The sequence below is a fragment of the Alexandromys fortis genome, unplaced genomic scaffold (genome assembly GCF_014885135.2).
Source record: "Alexandromys fortis isolate MF-2015 unplaced genomic scaffold, M_Fortis_MF-2015_v1.1 scaffold_76, whole genome shotgun sequence".
Taxonomy (NCBI): Eukaryota; Metazoa; Chordata; class Mammalia; order Rodentia; family Cricetidae; genus Alexandromys; species Alexandromys fortis.
The window spans coordinates 5572974-5590486 of record NW_026067997.1 but is presented as its reverse complement, the minus strand read 5'-3'; the positions used below and the strand labels follow the sequence as shown (position 1 = coordinate 5590486).

The window sequence follows — 17513 nt, the reverse complement described above, 5'->3', positions numbered from 1 at the left end:
CTTACATACTTTAACTTTTTTTTTTTTTTTAAAGCATACTAGCTAAAGAAAGGGAATGTTTATAATGACTTTTGTACCTAGTTTTTTCTTTATGGCTTTAGGGTACTGGTTCTTTAATTTTACTTTGGTACTTATTCTCCAAACCTGTTTAAACTAGGAGAGACCAGTTCAAAAGTACCTATGCTTAGCCGGGCGGTGGTGGCGCATGCCTTTAATCCCAGCACTCTGGAGGCAGAGGCAGGCGGATCTCTGTGAGTTTGAGACCAGCCTGGTCTACAGAGCTAGTTCCAGGACAGGCTCCAAAACCACAGAGAAACCCTGTCTCGAAAAACCAAAAAAAAAAAAAAAAAAAAAGTACCTATGCTTGATCTAGGCATGTAGGTCAAGTGATGCTACATGCTTAGCAAGTACAATCACTCAGCATTGCCTACTTAAACCTATTCATCATCACTGTAACATTTAAACTCTTTTAAGTCAGTAATTGGCTAAGATTAATTGACAAACTCAAGCCTGAAGCTCTTAAAAGAGACACAAACAATATTACAATAGAGCATTCTATTTCTATTTCATCAGACTTCCTCCTGTGTGTTGTGTTTATTACTTACTTAACAGACTACAGGAATAACAGTTTATGGCACTTATCATGAACAAACTGTATACAGACGGAAAGATGTGTTAGTGAACAACTGAGACGCCTTTGTTAGTACTGAGAAATGCCAAGACCTCAACCATTACTGCTTGTTGTGGAATATTCCGTTACCCTGTGTGAAGATATTTCACTGTGATTAGTTTAATAAAAAGCTAAATGGCCAATATCTAGGCAGGGAGTTTGTGGCCGAGAGAGCACTGGGAAGAAGGGGAGAGTCGCCAGCTGGAGACACCAGGAAGCAGGAAAGCAGGAGGGACAGTAGGTAGAGAGGTAAGAGGCCTCAGGGGAGCACGCAGATCAATACAAGTGGGTCAATGTAAGTTGTAAGAGCTAATAACAAGCCCAAGCTACCGGCCAAACTTTCATAACTAATAATAAGTCTCTGCATCGTGATCTGGGAGCTGGCTGGCAGGACAGAAAAATTCGCCTACAACTGCTGACTTTCGATATTTGCTAACATTTTAACCAATAGGATATGGAAATTCTTGTTTTTCTCTTTTTTGGTGGTTGTTTTCTGTTTTTCTTTTGGTGTGATAAAGTATAAATTCGTTATTCTAAAAACTTCAGCAACATTTCATATTTATAAATAAATACAATTATATATCTATAAGTTGTACAAACTAAATCCTTTAATATGAAATAGGATGTTGACAACACTTGATATATATAAAACATAATAATGTATATATATTGTGTGCTGGGTAGTTTTATATCAGCTTGACATAAGGGAACCGGAGGGAACTGAGAAAATACCTATGTAAGATGGGGCTGTAGACAAGCCTGTGGGGCATTTTCTTAACCAGTGATTGATGTGGGAGGGCCCAGCCCATGGTGGATGGGGCCACCCCTCCACTGGTCTTTAAGAAAACAGGCTGAGTAAGCCATGAGGAGTGATTCAGCAAGCAGCACCCTTCCATGGCTTCTACATCAGCTCTGGTCTCCAGGTACCTGCCTGGTTTGAATTCTTATCTCAGCTTTTTTCAGTGGATTCTGATTCTGGTTATGTAACCCTTTCTTTAAGTTGCTTTTGGTCATGGTGTTTCATCATAGTAACCCTAATTAAGACTTAGACACACACATACACACACACACACTTCTTTTTCTTCTTTCTTTTTTTGAGAAAAGATCTCACCATGAGGGCTGGAGAGATGGCTCAGAGGTTTAGAGCACTGGCTGCTCTTCCAGAGGTCCAGAGTTCAATTCCCAGCAACCACATGATGGCTCACAACCATCTGTAATGAGATCTGGTGCCCTCTTCTGGAGGTGTACATGCAGGAGGCACATTGTATATGTAGTAAATAAATCTTTAAAAAAAAAAAAAAATCTCACCATGAAGCCCTGGCTGGCCTGGAACAGGTTGTTCTCAAACTTACAGAGCTCTGCCTGCCTCGCCTCCTAAATTCTGGGATTAAACACATGTGGCATCAAATCTAATAACACTTGCACTTACAGATGCTGGGCAATCTATACAAGAGAGAGATGTCCTCAATCTGTGATAAAGCTTTTTCACCTTTACCACCTATGTAAACATGTGCTTATCTGCAAGCACCACAAAATGACACGCTGTATGCAAGACTTAGCTATTTCTTTCTTTCAGCATTGCTAAGTCTAAGTCCCACTGTTCCATGGTTTCAGTGCTATAAATAAACACGCTGTTGCACCCATGTTCTCTATTTGTTTTCTTGCTGATGGAAATCTGGGTTATGTCAGTGCTTCGGCATTATAATGCTGGTATGACATTCGCCCAAATTTCGTCTTTCTACAAATGCACAAATTTGGCCTCTAGCTAAATCCTAGGTAGGATGGGGGAGGATATACCAAGTCACCTGAAATTTAAAATCAATTTTAAGTTATTTCGTTTGTCTTCACAAGTTCATAAATTGCTCCTGTTTTTAATGAATTTCATCCATACTAGCACTGCATGAACAAACCCTCTGACTCACACCCATTTTTGGCAATTTCATCAGTGAAAAATGGTAACTTACTGGGGTTCTCATCTACATCTCCCCGACTCTTAATGAGGTGAGTGAGCTCTTTCTTATGTTCAGTTACCATTTGTTCCAAGTCACCTGCTCCTATTTCCACTGGGATGCCTCAATGTCGCCGACTGTAGTAGCGTGGTCCAACACCTAGCTTAGGATGCTCCACTAGTAAAATGCCTTGTCGTTTTCTCTAGCTTTTGATGCCTTTTTGCTGTATAAACAAAAGTCCTTTGCTGTAATGCAGTCAAGCTTAGTGGCCTTGTATTTCATTTAGCTGTTTTTGTGTCTTATTTAGAAATACATTCCTGCCCAGATATCCTAAGGAAGCCATCTTCTATTGAGTTCTAGAAGCTTTAAACTGTAGTTTAAGACCTTAGTAGGGGGTTGGAGGGATGGCTCAGCAGTTAAGAGCACTGGCTGCTCTTCCAGAGGTCCTGAGTTCAATTCCCAGCTTCCACATGGTGGCTCACAACCATCTGTAATGACATCTGGTGCCCTCTTCTGGCCTGCAGGTGTACATGCAGGCAGAACACCTATACTAACCCTGTCTCGATCCCCCCCCCCCCAAAAAAAAGACCTAGAGGATGTGGAATTGTGTTTCAGTTCATTGGAAGAAGAGTTAATGTAGTTTTCCCCACATAACTAGCTCATGTTCCATCATCAATTACTGAGGCTTCTTTTCTGAATCTGTCACTGACTCTTAATTTGATGAACATTTATTAGATGCTGATGTTGTACCAGGTCTGCCAGAGACACAGAACAGAATCCAACATCTACCTGCTTTGTATAGTCTACATGGTGCCTGGCAAGCACTCATCAATGGCTTCTGTGGGTTTCTGACCTTCAGTTTTTCTACCTAGAATTAGGGCTGCCTCACAGGTCGGTGTCAGAGTTAAATTAGACAGATCTTCATCTATACAGACGTAACGTAGTATTTTTAACCACACATTAGGAGCAACAGAGTACTGTGGTTAGCTCTATGCTAAACTACATTTTCTTTCAAACTTTTAGTTAACAACTTATTTATTTGGAGGTTTGGAAACATGAGTGCAAATTATTGATATTCCCCAGATGGAGATGCGACATCATCATCTGTTTCTTTAGCCTTCCGCTGTGACAAAATGCCTGGGATAATCAGCTCATAGTGATGGAAGGACTACATCATCTCACGGGGGCTTCATACGGGCGACTGCCTATGTCACTCTTGGGGTGCGAGCACAGTGGAAGGCAGGTATGGTACCGTGATTATGTACCCAGCCCCCAGATTATTACTTTTTAAAAAATGTACGCATTTGTGTGTGCCTGTATACATGCATGCTGGTAGACTATGGTGGCTGGAAGAGGAGAGGGTTGGGGTGTCCTGGAGCTAGAATTATAGGCAGCTTGTGAGACACTCAACGTGGTGCTTGGAATCAAATGGGGCTCCTCAAGCCATCTCACCTGCTGCGCTCTCTGTAGCTCCAGGTTATTCCTGTGATAGGTTTGTTCCTCTTCCTTTTCAAGGGATTTATTATAATTTATTACTTACGTGTAAATGAACAATTCTCTGAAATATATCTTCTCTCATGCTCATCTCAATATCAAAACGAGAAAGCCTTTTGTCTGCCTCTGTGCTTGCTGCCCGCACTTCTCTGTCAGATGACACGTGCTGAGGGAAGTCCAGCATGGTCCTTTCCACTGGGGAGGCAAGAGAACACTGTGAACATGACAGGACCTGCTAAACGAACAGGAGGCCCAATACCTCTGTTTAGGACGAATGACTCATTTTGTGCTTTCCGCAAAGGCTCTCCAGACTACCGAGAGGCGGTCCTGGATGTGCGAGCTGGCTGTTGCACTTGGCATCACTGTGAACAGTTAGGCTGTGCACTCGGCACTTACAGAGCACACTTGGGGCATACCTGATTAACTGTGACTTATAAAGACATAGTTCCTGTATGCAGTTGTCATGATCTGGGAAGGGAAGGACCTGGTGCATAGACAGATGGCAGAGTCTATGGCTTAGAGGCAGCAGCTCCCAAGGGCTAGGGCACTGGGCGATATGCTGTGTTGGAGAAGGACTATAGAAGAGACTTTAGGTCCTCTGTGCTCTAGAAAACAAGACACTGAAAGCAGGGGAGCCAGCCGGGACAGCCAATCAATACAGCCGGAGGGAGTTTGTGTAAAGACTTCCCACAGGGCAGGGAACCCTGATTGCTCTTTGGGCTGACAAGGGAGGGGGACTTGATTGGGGGAGGGGGAGGGAAAGGGGAGGCGGCGGTGGGGAAGAGACAGAAATCTTTAATAAATAAAAAAAAAATAAAAGAAAAAAATCTCTGGTATTAGTGACACAGCCGTAACTACAGACAGTGATGGGTGTGTCACGCTGTGACAAGGGAGACCCCTCATTACTTTCAGTGTTATGTTTGTTCTCAATAGAGTCTCACTACACAGTCCAGGCTGGCCTTGAACTCCTCTTTCTCCTGCTTCAGCCTCCAGAGTGTTGAGAATACAAGTATACACTGCCATGTCTGCACTTGCCATCAGAATTTTGCAGGTTTTATAAACTGGTAAAAGTTATACAAGCAATCCAGAGTAGACAGAGTCATCCCTTACTCAGTAAGGGAGAGAGCAGTTAAAATGCTGCCATGCTCACCTCGGTCCTCTGAAAACACGGCTACCGGTAAAGTACTAAAACATGTCAGAAATAGAAGAAATGCGTAGTTTCTACCACTGAGCCATACCCCAGCTCCACAATACATTTCTAAAAAATCAAATTCTGAAATTATATTTTAGTACTTGACTTAGTGTATACGTTTACACTTGGTAGCACAGATTAAAATTTCATACATAAAGCACTGTTTTAGAGCTACAGAAATAATACAATTACAATTGCTGCTTACTAAAAAGCAATTAAAGTTTCTCAAGAACCTAAACAGGTAGCAACTTAAAGTACAGAAGCCTAAAACTGGAAACCATCCTGAACAATACACCGAAGATCATTTCCTTCCTTCCTTTACCACAGAAACCTGGAAGCAGACTTCCATTCCCGCTGCCAAGCTATAAACAATGTCTGTGCCCAGGGCGGACACCAGACAAATGAGACTCAGAGCTACTGCAGTCTGCACCCCAGAACAGGCAGATAAGAGGGAACCAGTTTTGAGAAGTCTGTTCCCTCAGAGGCTTGATGGGTAACCTGTAAAGGTAAATTTATGGGGAGCAGAAAGAGATACCATAGACTTCCATACACATTTAAATATCCATTACTAGGAAAACCCAGGACTCAAGGGAACTGTTAGTTTGTGCCCCCCTTCACTGTTTTCTTTCCTTCTCAGTCAAATGCACACACTGTTGGGCTGACACACTAGCCTACTAAGGAAAAGGAACTGAACTGAGGAAGAAACAAGAACTTGAACCAAGTACAAGTCTGTGCTGCTGGAAAAAAAACCTGCCTAACAGGGACCGGGCATGCCCATGACTGACAGAAAGGGCCAAGCAGCTCCTTCTCTCAGGAGTTTACAGTTAGGCCTTAGGAGATGCAGTAGGCACTAGCCAAAGTGAAGAGGTCGGCAGCAAAAACAGAGAAGAGAAAACACCCGAGTCCTTATGACAATGGTGTGCAGGGTAGAACACTGGGTAATCAGGGCCTAGCAGAGGCACAAGTCACTAGAGCTGCGCTGGACAGCCTTCCAGTTTCCAGAACACACACATATTTATGATACCCAGGTTGCAAATAAAATTTCATATGCAAAATTATATACACAGTTTTATACCTAATATAAAATAATATACATAATATACAAAATGTTTATACATAATTTTAAGTGAAGCCTGGATACAGAGCCAAGGTTGTTTAGTCATAGTTATCCTATAGAAATACATCCCATTCTTAGAGGTAAACAAAGAGAGTCTTGATTTGCGTAAGTCTTAGGACATGTTTAAAAATAACATCTAAGACACAGAAATGAATAAAGACAAATCAACTGTAAACAACCCCCGACTAGAGACTCTGATCACTGCAATTAGAGATTTCATGTGCTGAGTTGGAGGGTTTTTTGGATGATATCAACAATGAAGTTGGTGAACCTGGGATTCACTGGCCTCCATTGGTAGGTAGCCCCATCCAGCCTAATGAGGGCCTGACCAGAAGAAAATGCAAAGCAGAAATTTTCTAGCAGGCTGACTGTGTATGTCACACACAGCTTCTCCCGTGCCTTGGACTGCAGGTCTTCCATGCTTATGTACGCCAACTCCCAATGAGAAATTGCTCTAAATCCATGCATATACATACCCCAGTGGCTCTGCTTTCGTGGAGAATGATGACAGATATAACATATTAACATTGTCTTGCAGTTTTTCTTCTGTGTGTGCTGTTTTTCTACTGTTTATGACATGAAGTCTTGGTCTATAGCTCTCCATCTAGCTTTATGCTTACTACACAACTGTAGCTTGCTTTATACTCTCAGAAATACTCATGCCTCAGTTTCCCAAATACAGGTTCCTTTTGTGTGCTTTTCTCCTATGCTGTTATATACTTTTCTAACCAAGATTTTAATGGCTACAAGGAGTTACAGAGGATGAATGTTTCATCATTTACCTAGCTATCAAATGGTGTCTCTAATCCTACAATAATGTGATTATCAGTTGATATTTAGGGCTTGTGTCTGAGCTTTTGATATAAAAACTGTACCTATTTATATATTAATTTATATAGGAATCTTGCCTTTATTATTTCATTGGAATGAATTTCTAGATGGAGAATTTCTGGGTGAAAGTATCAGACTTTTGGTAGCTCTGATAACAAAAGAAACAAGAGTGCACACAGTGTAGGGTGAGCAGAATGCACTGACTGCAGGGTGAGGACAGTGCACACTGCAGGGTGAGGACAGTGCACACTGCAGGGTGAGGACAGTGCACACAATGCAGGGTAGGGACAGTGCACAGTGACTGTAGGGTGAGGACAGTGCACAGTGACTGTAGGGTGAGGACAGTGCACACTGCAGGGTGAGGACAGTGCACACTGCAGGGTGAGGACAGTGCACACTGCAGGGTGAGGACAGTGCACACTATGCAGCACCTACTGAGGCTCACATGCCTTAGTTAATCTAATTCTAAGCAATAATCAACCTTGTGTAAGAGTCAATTTGTTGTCAAAGTGGACAGCTGACTGTTCAGACAAGAAGGGGAAATTGTTATAGATTCCACAAGGAAGCACTGTGTGCTTGCGTCTCCACCCACCTATGTACTTCACCTCTACATCGGCCAGCACCTGCAAACAGTTGTCGTAGGTTACTTCTTTCAGGTCGATGGTCCCCACAGCATCGTACACCTGCTTGGTCTGTGTGATGAGCTCATCTGTCCTTGTTTGGATCTGCTCTGGAGAAAGGTCCCATCTTAGAATGTTCCTGCCAGCTGCCGTGTAGGAAGATGCAGCCTGAAAAGGAGATGCCTCTCTTCCCAACGTCATTTTGAGCAGAATCCTGGAACCACCAGCTCTAAAAAGAATTGGAAAAAAAAAAAAGAATAGAAATTAAGGACTTCTTGTCAAAAAATAAACATATAATGAAATGAGATAGCAAGTAAGAACTTTTCAAAAAAGAACTCTTTCCTAAAGAAAAAAGATGAGTGAAAAGGTTGTTATTTCCTATTTTCTCGCATAATTATAGTTTTAGTGGAATTTTTACTATGCAAACATGGACTTCAATATATGAAATTATACAGAAGAAAGTAAGCCGTCAGAAGAAACTGGCTGCTCTACTAGGGAACACGGATTCAATTCCCAGCACCCATGTGGATCTGACACCTTCACACAGATATACATGCAAGCAAAACACCAATAAAATAGATAAATAATTAAAAACTAAACTGCACTCTCCTTTGCAAGTTTCTATCTACTATACACATAGATTTTTTTAATTTTTTTTAAATTACAGGTTTTGCTAAATAACATTACATTCTCTTTTTATATTAGATATTAATCTCCCCCATAATTTTGTATAAATAAAAATAGTAATTTGTATCTAGTATAGATACCACATTTTAATAAAAGAAAAAAAATAAGCAACCAGTCCTTATTCCCTTAGCTATCCCAATTAAAAATATTGACATTTGCTTGTATGTGTATCTTTCTCTTTCTTTTCCCCAACTTCAACTTCAACTTTTTTTTTTTTTTTTTTTTTTTTTTTACCACTAGACCACCAGGGACCCAACTTCAACTCTTACCCCAACTCTACAGTTTAGAAAAAAAAAACAATGTCATATTTACTAGCTAACAATTACATAGTGAATGTTTGGGCATGATCAAAGCATTTTCCATGTGGTAAAACTTCTTCCTTCCACAGTTCTTCAGAGACATAAACTAGACGTGTGCAGCCATTGTGAGGGGTACGGAGGGTAAAATGACAATCTGACCACAGGCCCCTGGTGGACTAATAAGGAAGAAAAGTCACAGCAATAAATTCAATTTCACTGCTCTGTGATGAGCGCTAAGATAGGTGGGCAGAGGGAACGCTGGAGACTAGGAAAGGGTCACCTACTCTGGAGAGTGTGAAAATCATGTTCTAGAGTACTGAACAAGTCAAACTATCCAAAGTCCAAAGAGTGTGCCAGAGAAGGTTGAATATAAGAGGAAGGAGCAAACTCAGCACCTTGGGAATCATCAGAAACATCCAACAGTGTTCTGTGGCTCATGCTGATCTTTTTGGTTGGTTTTCTGCAGCACTAACGACTGAAACGTGGGCTGAATGCACACACCGTGCGTGTCTACCACTGCGCTCTACCCTGGCCCTGCTCTCACACTTACTCCGAAGGCAGAAGAGCCACTGACAGGCTTTCATTCGGTGAGAGAAGTGATGAGCTTTATATCTTATCCAGTCATTTCTCCAAATGACTAAGGGACACTGACTTAGAAAGTGGGAGAAGGGGTGACATAAAACCGAGGTAGAGACAATACATCACGGTATGAAGGGAGCAGAGGAAGACTCAGGTAAGGCTTGTGGTTCAGGGAGAACACGACAGAACTGCTCGTCCTCCTCGCCCCAGGCTCATGGATATGCATAGACTTAAAACACAAAGCAAAATGGTAAATCTGAAAAAGATGTAGGTTATAGAGCATGCAAAGGGAAGAGTGAAAACCAACAATCAAGCCCTACAGACTTAAAAGGCCCTGTTTCAGAGCAAAAGATGTTTCAAAAAGATCTGCACTGATATCTCAAAAAGAAACCCTTTTATGATTTTACTTGGAATAAAATGTTCCATCAACTAAAAGATATGCGTAACACAAGGTCCCTACAGCTTCAGGTGGGAACGGGATATAAGACATAGGTAGGGCAGTTTTAGAGACAGGGAACTCCAGTCTTGGTACAATTAATAGTACTGGTGAGACAGCAGCCGTGACATGACAGTACAGACATGAGACATTTGACTGTAAGAATTCAATGGCACGCACTTTTAATCCCAGCACCCAGGAGGCAGAGGCGGGCAGATCTCTGTGAGATCGAGGTTAGTTTGGTCTACAGAGCAAGTTCCAGGACAGGCTCTAAAGCAGAGAAACCCTGTCTGGGAGGGGGGGGGGGTCGGCAGGGAGTCAACTCAGTCTTACAAAACAAACCACTAGGTTGGTAATTCTGAACCTTCCTAATGCTATAGCCGGCTGGTCTACGAATTGAGTCCCAGGACAGCCAGAACTGTTACACAAAGAAACTTTGTCTCGAAAAACAAAACAAAAAAATAAAGTTTCAATGGCTGGGGCGGAAGAGATGGATCCACAGTTAAGAGCACTTACTGCTCTTCCAGAGAACCCACGCTGAATTCCCATCAGCCATGCCAGGTGCCTCACAACTACCTGTAACTCTAGCTCCAGGAAATCTCTAAGGGTACCTGTACTCACACACGGCATGCACTAGATAGATAGATAGATAGATAGATAGATAGATAGATAGATAGATAGATAGATAGATAGACAGATAGACAGATCAATCTAACTTTAAGAGAAAAGTAGTAGTATAAAGCCAAAAAGCAAAGCAGTATAAGCCACAGGGAATTCCCCTTAACTATTTAGCTCATGTAAGCTGCAGAGTAGAAATGACTGAGTCCAGTTTGGATAGACTGTGTGAACACTGGAGTCAGCAGCTTGTTGATTGGACCTGGGAGTAGAAGACCAAANGGGGGGGGGGAGCAAACCACCTTGTTGGAAGAGGACAGCAAACACAGGCCGCCGCAGATTGGGAGCCTCAAAGAGTTTCTTTGTTTCCGGGGATCAACCCAAGGCCATGTGTGTGTATGCATGCATGCGTGTGTGTGTTCTGCAGGTATCTTAGGTTATGCTTCCCTTCTTTGTAGTGTAGGGTGTGGAAAGGAGAAGATATAGGGGAATATTTTCTTCATGGTCAGGAAAGAAAGGAAGAGCTGCAGCAGAATATGACAAAGCTGGGTTCTATTTCACATGGGAAACACTAATGGTGGAGTCGAGAGTACACAGTTGGTCAGATGTGCGTGGGCTTCTTGCCATTCCTCTTGCTCCTACCTACACACACTTCTTCCTTCTTTTCTTATAGTGTTACATGATCTGTATTCATCCTGAAAACTGACCTAAATTCTTTGAAATACTTGGCAAATATTTCCTCCCAGTGTACACAACCCCCATAGTCCAAGCTGTTTTAAGGGGACGGACTGCCTCTAACCCTAGAATGCACACATGGACTGCTGAGAGAGAGCAGTCCCAGTCTCCCCCTGACGCTGAGAAAGTCTGTGCCCCTGACTGTAACTGGCAGCCATCCTATGAGAAAGAGGAGGATGTGATTTACGATGAAATAAACACTGAGTGGAAAAGGAAGAAACTAAATACTTAATGATATCACTGAGCTCCTAGATCAACTAACTGAAGCCTGACCCAGAGCCAGACTTTCCAGTTGTGTGAGTCAATAAATCCGTTCTATTCTTTAAGGCAGTTTAAGTCTAGTTTCAGATTTCTGTGCTTCATATAGAATCCCAACTGGTAAAGGAAGAAAAATGAAGGAGAAAGAAGAGCAGCAGCAGCGACAGTGGTAGTAGAGCATTAGTATTTTAGTAGTACAGTAGTAGGTAGGTTAGTAGTAGTACAGGAGTATGGTGGTACAGGAGCATTGCAGAACTATACTGGTAGTGGTGTAGTAGTACAGTAGTAGGTAGAATAGTAGTAGTATGGTAGTAGTAATAGTCATAGTCTTGCAGAGGTCAGAGTATAAGAAGTGAATGACTGGACTGATGTTTAGCCCATGTAATACAATCCAGGAACACTTTAGGGGAATTTATATCATAGGGGTGTGGGCATTATAGCATTTTACATGGGTTTTTGATAAGACCCTGGCTCTAGTAAAAATTTGTTCTTGTATAAATGTTTTCATTATGATGATAAAGGGATATGAAGTTCACTGTGGGCTTTAACTTTCTAACAAAATTATCCCCGCAGCCCCTCATGGATACGGTCAGCAGAGGACTGAGAAAGAGTCCGATGTGACCAAGACTGACTGCTTCCACCAAGGTCCCCCGTGCACAGCTGAAAAAGCTGGCCTCGGGGTTGCTGGGCACAGGCACAGCAAATGTGGGAGCACTGTCTGAAATATAGGATTTCTGCTCTATCACTATCTTTAGAACAAGTCAGTAACTAGAAACAAATTTTCATTATTGTTAAATAGCTTTGAAATAAAATGATATCAGACATTTTTCCCTCTATTGGCTGTCCCTGGTTCTCACTTACTTCCAAATGCTTAATAAAAGACTGCTGTTTGGTTGTATCATATCTTCCCTTAACACCCTTAAGTGGAGAGCATCCATCTGGCCAAAGGGACATGAGCTAGCATGGTCTCCACTGCAACTAGGGAAAGCTACCCTCTCTTTAACATGTTTTCCCCTGAATTCAGGGGAACCAGAAAGGAGAAACCACAATGCTACAGTCAACAGGAAGGACATACTAGGCATTTTACCTGAATATTCCTTTAAAATATTTGTTTGGTGCATGTGAGCAGGTACCTAACAGCCATGGCACAGACATGAGGCAGAGGACAACTGTCCAGAGTCACTTCTTGCATGTCATCTTGTTGAGATGAGTGAGGTCGCTTGATGGCTCTGTAGCACTTGATGGAGTGCTTTAGCTCTGCACTCCAAGCTGGCTGGCCTGCCAGCTCCCGGTAAGTGTCCCTACTCTGTGTCCCATCCCTCCACAAAAACATGGGGATTACAGATGCACACTCCTGCATCCCAACTTTAACATGAGTTCCAGGGATTGAACTTGGTCAGGCTTGTACTTAGCAAGCACTTTTACTCATTGAACTATCTTGTTGGCCTGGCCGGGTAACCCTTTTCTTACCTTGGATTTTATCTTAGTATCTTTGAGGATTTGTAATTCTTGTCAACAGAGGAAGGCGACAGAAACGGGTGGTTTCCTAATACTCTAACACTTACCCTGAGTATTTTCTCTTTGAGTTATCTATGTTTTTCCTCTCCTGCCTTTGCTTAGCTATCCTTCGTTCCCTGTGTTACACTTCCAAGTTCTCTCAACATTTTGGATGCCGGTATACTAATTTCCTTTGCAGTCTTTGGGAGGTTCTCCCAGGTGTGAAACAGCACACCTTGTGTCTCTCTGGCAACTGAGTTTTTCTTTTGAGAATCTTGTGAGAACTTTTGACCTCTGCTCCCAAGGGCTGAAAGCAGGAGGCGCAGCACAAGCCCATACTTCTCTACAGGGGTTACTAAGTACATGATCTGAAAACCACAACCTAGACATCAGAAACCTGCTTGCCTGAGTTAAAACATTATGTTTTTCTTCTTCAGAATTCCAGCCCTTTACCACTTCTCTCCTCCTTCACTGTCTACTTTTCTTCATGAAACTTTAAAAAATTGAAGCTTCTAACCAAGAAATAAAGCGGAGCACAGTGGGAGAGACAGGAAGGTGTATATGTGAGGGTGAGCATCTCCTGTGTCCATAAGACCCATGGAGAGCTCAGGAAAGGAGCGAAGACACTCAGACAGGGGCACACAGACCTGCAGGACACATGAGCACAACACAGTGAATTCTGGGTTAGTACCGTGAGATGTTCCGACCCACTGGATTCATTAGCCTGGGAAGCATGTTGAAGGCCCACCTCTTCCACCTGCCAAGGCACCTTTGGCTACTGTATTTCCTCAAATCTCAGTTCTGTCACCGTGCATCTGCGCCATCCATTGCAGACACTGTCATCGACCTGCTCGGTTACGGTGCAGTTGTCTTGCACTGTACACCAGACAGGGATTTTCTCAAACATCTCTGACATCACATTTCCCCCTAGCAAATCCCCACCTTGCACAGAGCTCATTACACGTGTGAAACAAGGCAGAATGGATAAAACCAACAAACACAGCAGCACCATAACAGTGAAAACATTCATACAAGGAAATATTCTTGCTGGAGCCAGGGCCACACCAAAGGCCCATGTAAAATGTAACACTGCCCACATCCCGATGATACACATTTCCCTAAAGCGGTCCTGGACTGGATTACATGCTCTGTACACTTCCTGGAAATGGACCCCATTCTTTGAAATATTTGGAAAATATTTCTAGTTTTTGCCAAATGTTTCTCTGTGGTCTTGGGCTAAGGCCTGCATTCAGTCAACCCTCCCCACTCTGGAAGAGCTGTTCATGTTATTTACTTCTGGTCTGGTTATTTTTGGTCAGTGTTCCCTTTAATCCTGATTCTACTGTTCAGAGTTCTTTTCTTCACCCATGGCTCTGATGAGATTATCTGTCTTTACAGCTCACTGGGCCATAGTTCAAGCCTCGGCTCCTTTTGTAGTGTAGGACTCTTTATATTTTATCTTAACTCTTTGGTTTTAAACACAGGTTCTCAAGGTAGCCCAAACTAGTTTTAAACATGCAACTCTTTTGCCTCAGCTTCCTAAGTTAATGGAATTAGTGGCCCAATTTATTTTTGATTTCTCCAGTTGCAGACAGAGCCCAGCCCTGCACTTCCCAAGGCTCACTTGTTCCTCCTCAACCCACTTCCTTCCTTCGTGAAGCCTACAGCCACCGGGCAGCACCTTCGGCTGCACTCCAGCACAGGGTCACGTTCTGGTATTTGTAGGAACGGTTTAGCACCTCGGTTGTACTGAGCATATATCAAATATTCAGCAGCAACTTCTAGTGAGCAGATCCCACACTGGGCAGTACTGACAGCACTTCCACCCTGCCCCTGCCGACAGGGCCCATGGACAGCCCAGTCTAGGTGGCCTGAGTCCTGAAATGCTACCTGCCAGGGTGTGGCACACCTAACAGTCTTGACTGTGCTACTCCAAGGGTACACTTTCCTATTCGGCTGCAAACCAGAGCCTGTGTGCCTTCTCTGGAAGGAAAAAGGGCAGAGAGAGACGAGAAGGGAGAACTCATCTGGAGTCACCTTAGGCAGCAGGTAGTGTTAAACCCCGCCCAGCCCTCACAGTACTGAGAAAGAAGGAAGAACACGGTTCAAGGAAAAGACTTGCAGTCCTTCCTGGGAGCACCAGGAAAGGCACTGACAACACAACTGGAACAGAAACACCAGCCAAGCATTTCAAAGAATCGGGTCCTTGTTCAGGAAGTGTAAGGACTGTGATGCAAACCAGCAACTCTTCGCGAGAGGGCAGGGAAATGCACGCTGCACGGATGTGGGGTTAGGCTTCACACGGCTTTATGTTTACGAGATTATTTACAGTTTATGCCCCTAATTTTAAAGATTTAATTGAAAAAATTAAGACACAAAATACACACACACACCTCACAGACTGCACTTTCCTAAGAAAGCATAAGATAGGGTTGGATACCCGGGTGCTAAGGTTACAGTGATTGTGAGCTGCCTGACTGGGTGCGTGGATTTGAACTTAGGTCCTCTGCAGAAACAGTTCATGCCATTAGCTCCCGAGCCAGCTCTCTATTCTCTTAAAAAAAAAAAAAATTTTTTTTTTTAACAGGTGGCCTGGAACTTGGTATGATGTATGTAGAACAGGCTGACTTGGAACTGAAGAGATCCACCATCCTTTGCCTCTTGCCTGCTATGATTAAAGGCATGCACCATTACACCTGAGAGACTAAAAATCTTGCTTGAAGATTTTTTTTAAATGTGTCTATGTGTGCTTGAGGGTGGGCTTGTTCTGTGAGTGATTATACTATTACTTTTAAATTGAGAGTTAATCTTATCTATTAACTGTACTTACCAAGAGAAATGAAGTTAGAAGATTTTACCCAAGTTCTTGGTACTTCATTTAAGTACAACAAATGTGTGTAAACCTACAGCTTTCTCTCTGCCCCCAACCCCCCTTTTAGTGTGTGTGTATGAGAGAGGGGGAATTAAAAGAGAGAAAGAAAACCACACTGTACACATGGAGGTCAAAGGGCAGCTTAGAGAGGCTGGGTTACTTCTTCCATCATGTATGTCTTGGGCCTCAAGCTCAGGTCATGAGGCTTGGTGGCAGGCTCCTTTATCCTGACCCTCTCACCAGCCCTTGGACTGCCACACGTTCCGTCCCTATCACCACTGTGTTGTGCTCTAGCTGGTGACGCTCTCTTCTGTACCCAAGCTCCCCTTCACCCCAACTGTAGCACAGAGCACTGCCTTTTCCACTTGGTCCTAACAGAAACCGACGGCTATGGTTTGGGTTAACTGTGGTCTCTCTGTACAGTACAGGCTAGGCTGGAAGTGTTGGATTGCCCAGGCTCACATGACATTCATGATACTCCGCCTTCCAAAACCCCTTACAATTCCCAAATGGGATTCAGGCACGACCAACTTGCCAGGCTAGACCTTGGGACTTAAATGTCGCCCCAAACTAAAGGCTTAGTTTCTGATCCCATGGTGTTCCTGGGGACTTGGGAAACTTTAGGAGATGGGCAGAAGTGGAAGGACGTTGGTAAATGTGGTGTGATGATTAATACTGATTGTCTGGTTGACAAGTTCAGAGTCCCTCATGGCATGTCTGAGAGATTAGGTTGACTATGGTAAGATGACCTACCCTCGATATAGGTGGTACCATTCCATGGGCTGTGTCCCAGACTGCATTACGAAGGAGAAAGGCGGCTGAGGGCCGGCAATAAGCACTCTTACTTTCAGACTGCAGATGCAGTGTGGCCACTGACCTCCTGTTTGCTGTGACTTTCCCAACCATCAGGGCGCTCACCCTATTTCTGCTATGTTTCTCACCAGCTCTCTGCTGTCATCACCTGACCTCTGACCTCTGCTCAGCACATGGTTCTAAGACTGGACCACATAGTCTTACATCAACTTTTAAAAAGATTTATTCTAAGAAGCACTCTATTCATCTTTATTTTATGTGTGTGAGTGTTTACCTCATATGTGTGCAGTGCCTGCATCAACCAGAAGAAGGTGTTGGACCCCGGAACTGGAGGCGGACATTTGTGAACCTACACGCAGGTGCTGGGAAGGCACGTTCTCTGGAAGAGCAGCACATAATCTTGATCGCTGAGCTGTCCCCTGGCTCTTCAGTCAGGCTGGAGAGGTTTCAGGAAGGTGGACGAGCCATGCCACCCCCTCAACTGCAGTTCGTCCCTACAGGCATCTCTGTCATGTCACCCTTGAGCCTGGCTGTTAGGCTTTCATGGCCCTGATTTGCCTTCCTGTACCTGCACTCAGCTCAAGAAGACTAAGGGAATGAGCTTGCTCAGAACACCCTCCCTTCTTCCCTCCTCTCTCTCCCCCCCTCATACCCATGAACAACTCTGACAGCCCCCTCACTCCTGGGCTCTCCCCAGGCCTTTGCAGCACTCCCCTCTCTCAGACACCGCTACCCATTGTCTTCTTCCCCCCAGGAACCACATCACCTTCATCTCCTATTTACAGATCTCAGTTCAGACTTCACCTTACTCAAAAAGCTTCCTTGAACGACTCAGACCAATTCGGGCGT

General features: G+C 43.5%; 1 protein-coding gene across 1 annotated transcript in view; it reads right to left on the bottom strand.

The window, feature by feature from the left end:
- The window catches only part of Nln (neurolysin), an 81181-nt gene that overhangs the window by 42466 nt on the left and 21202 nt on the right, over window positions 1-17513 (bottom strand). The window contains exons 2-3 of the mRNA XM_050160442.1: window positions 7846-8102; window positions 4160-4308 (exon numbers count right to left, since the gene is read on the bottom strand). Coding sequence (XP_050016399.1) covers window positions 4160-4308; window positions 7846-8102 — 406 coding nt within the window. The remainder of the gene's footprint in view (window positions 1-4159; window positions 4309-7845; window positions 8103-17513) is intronic.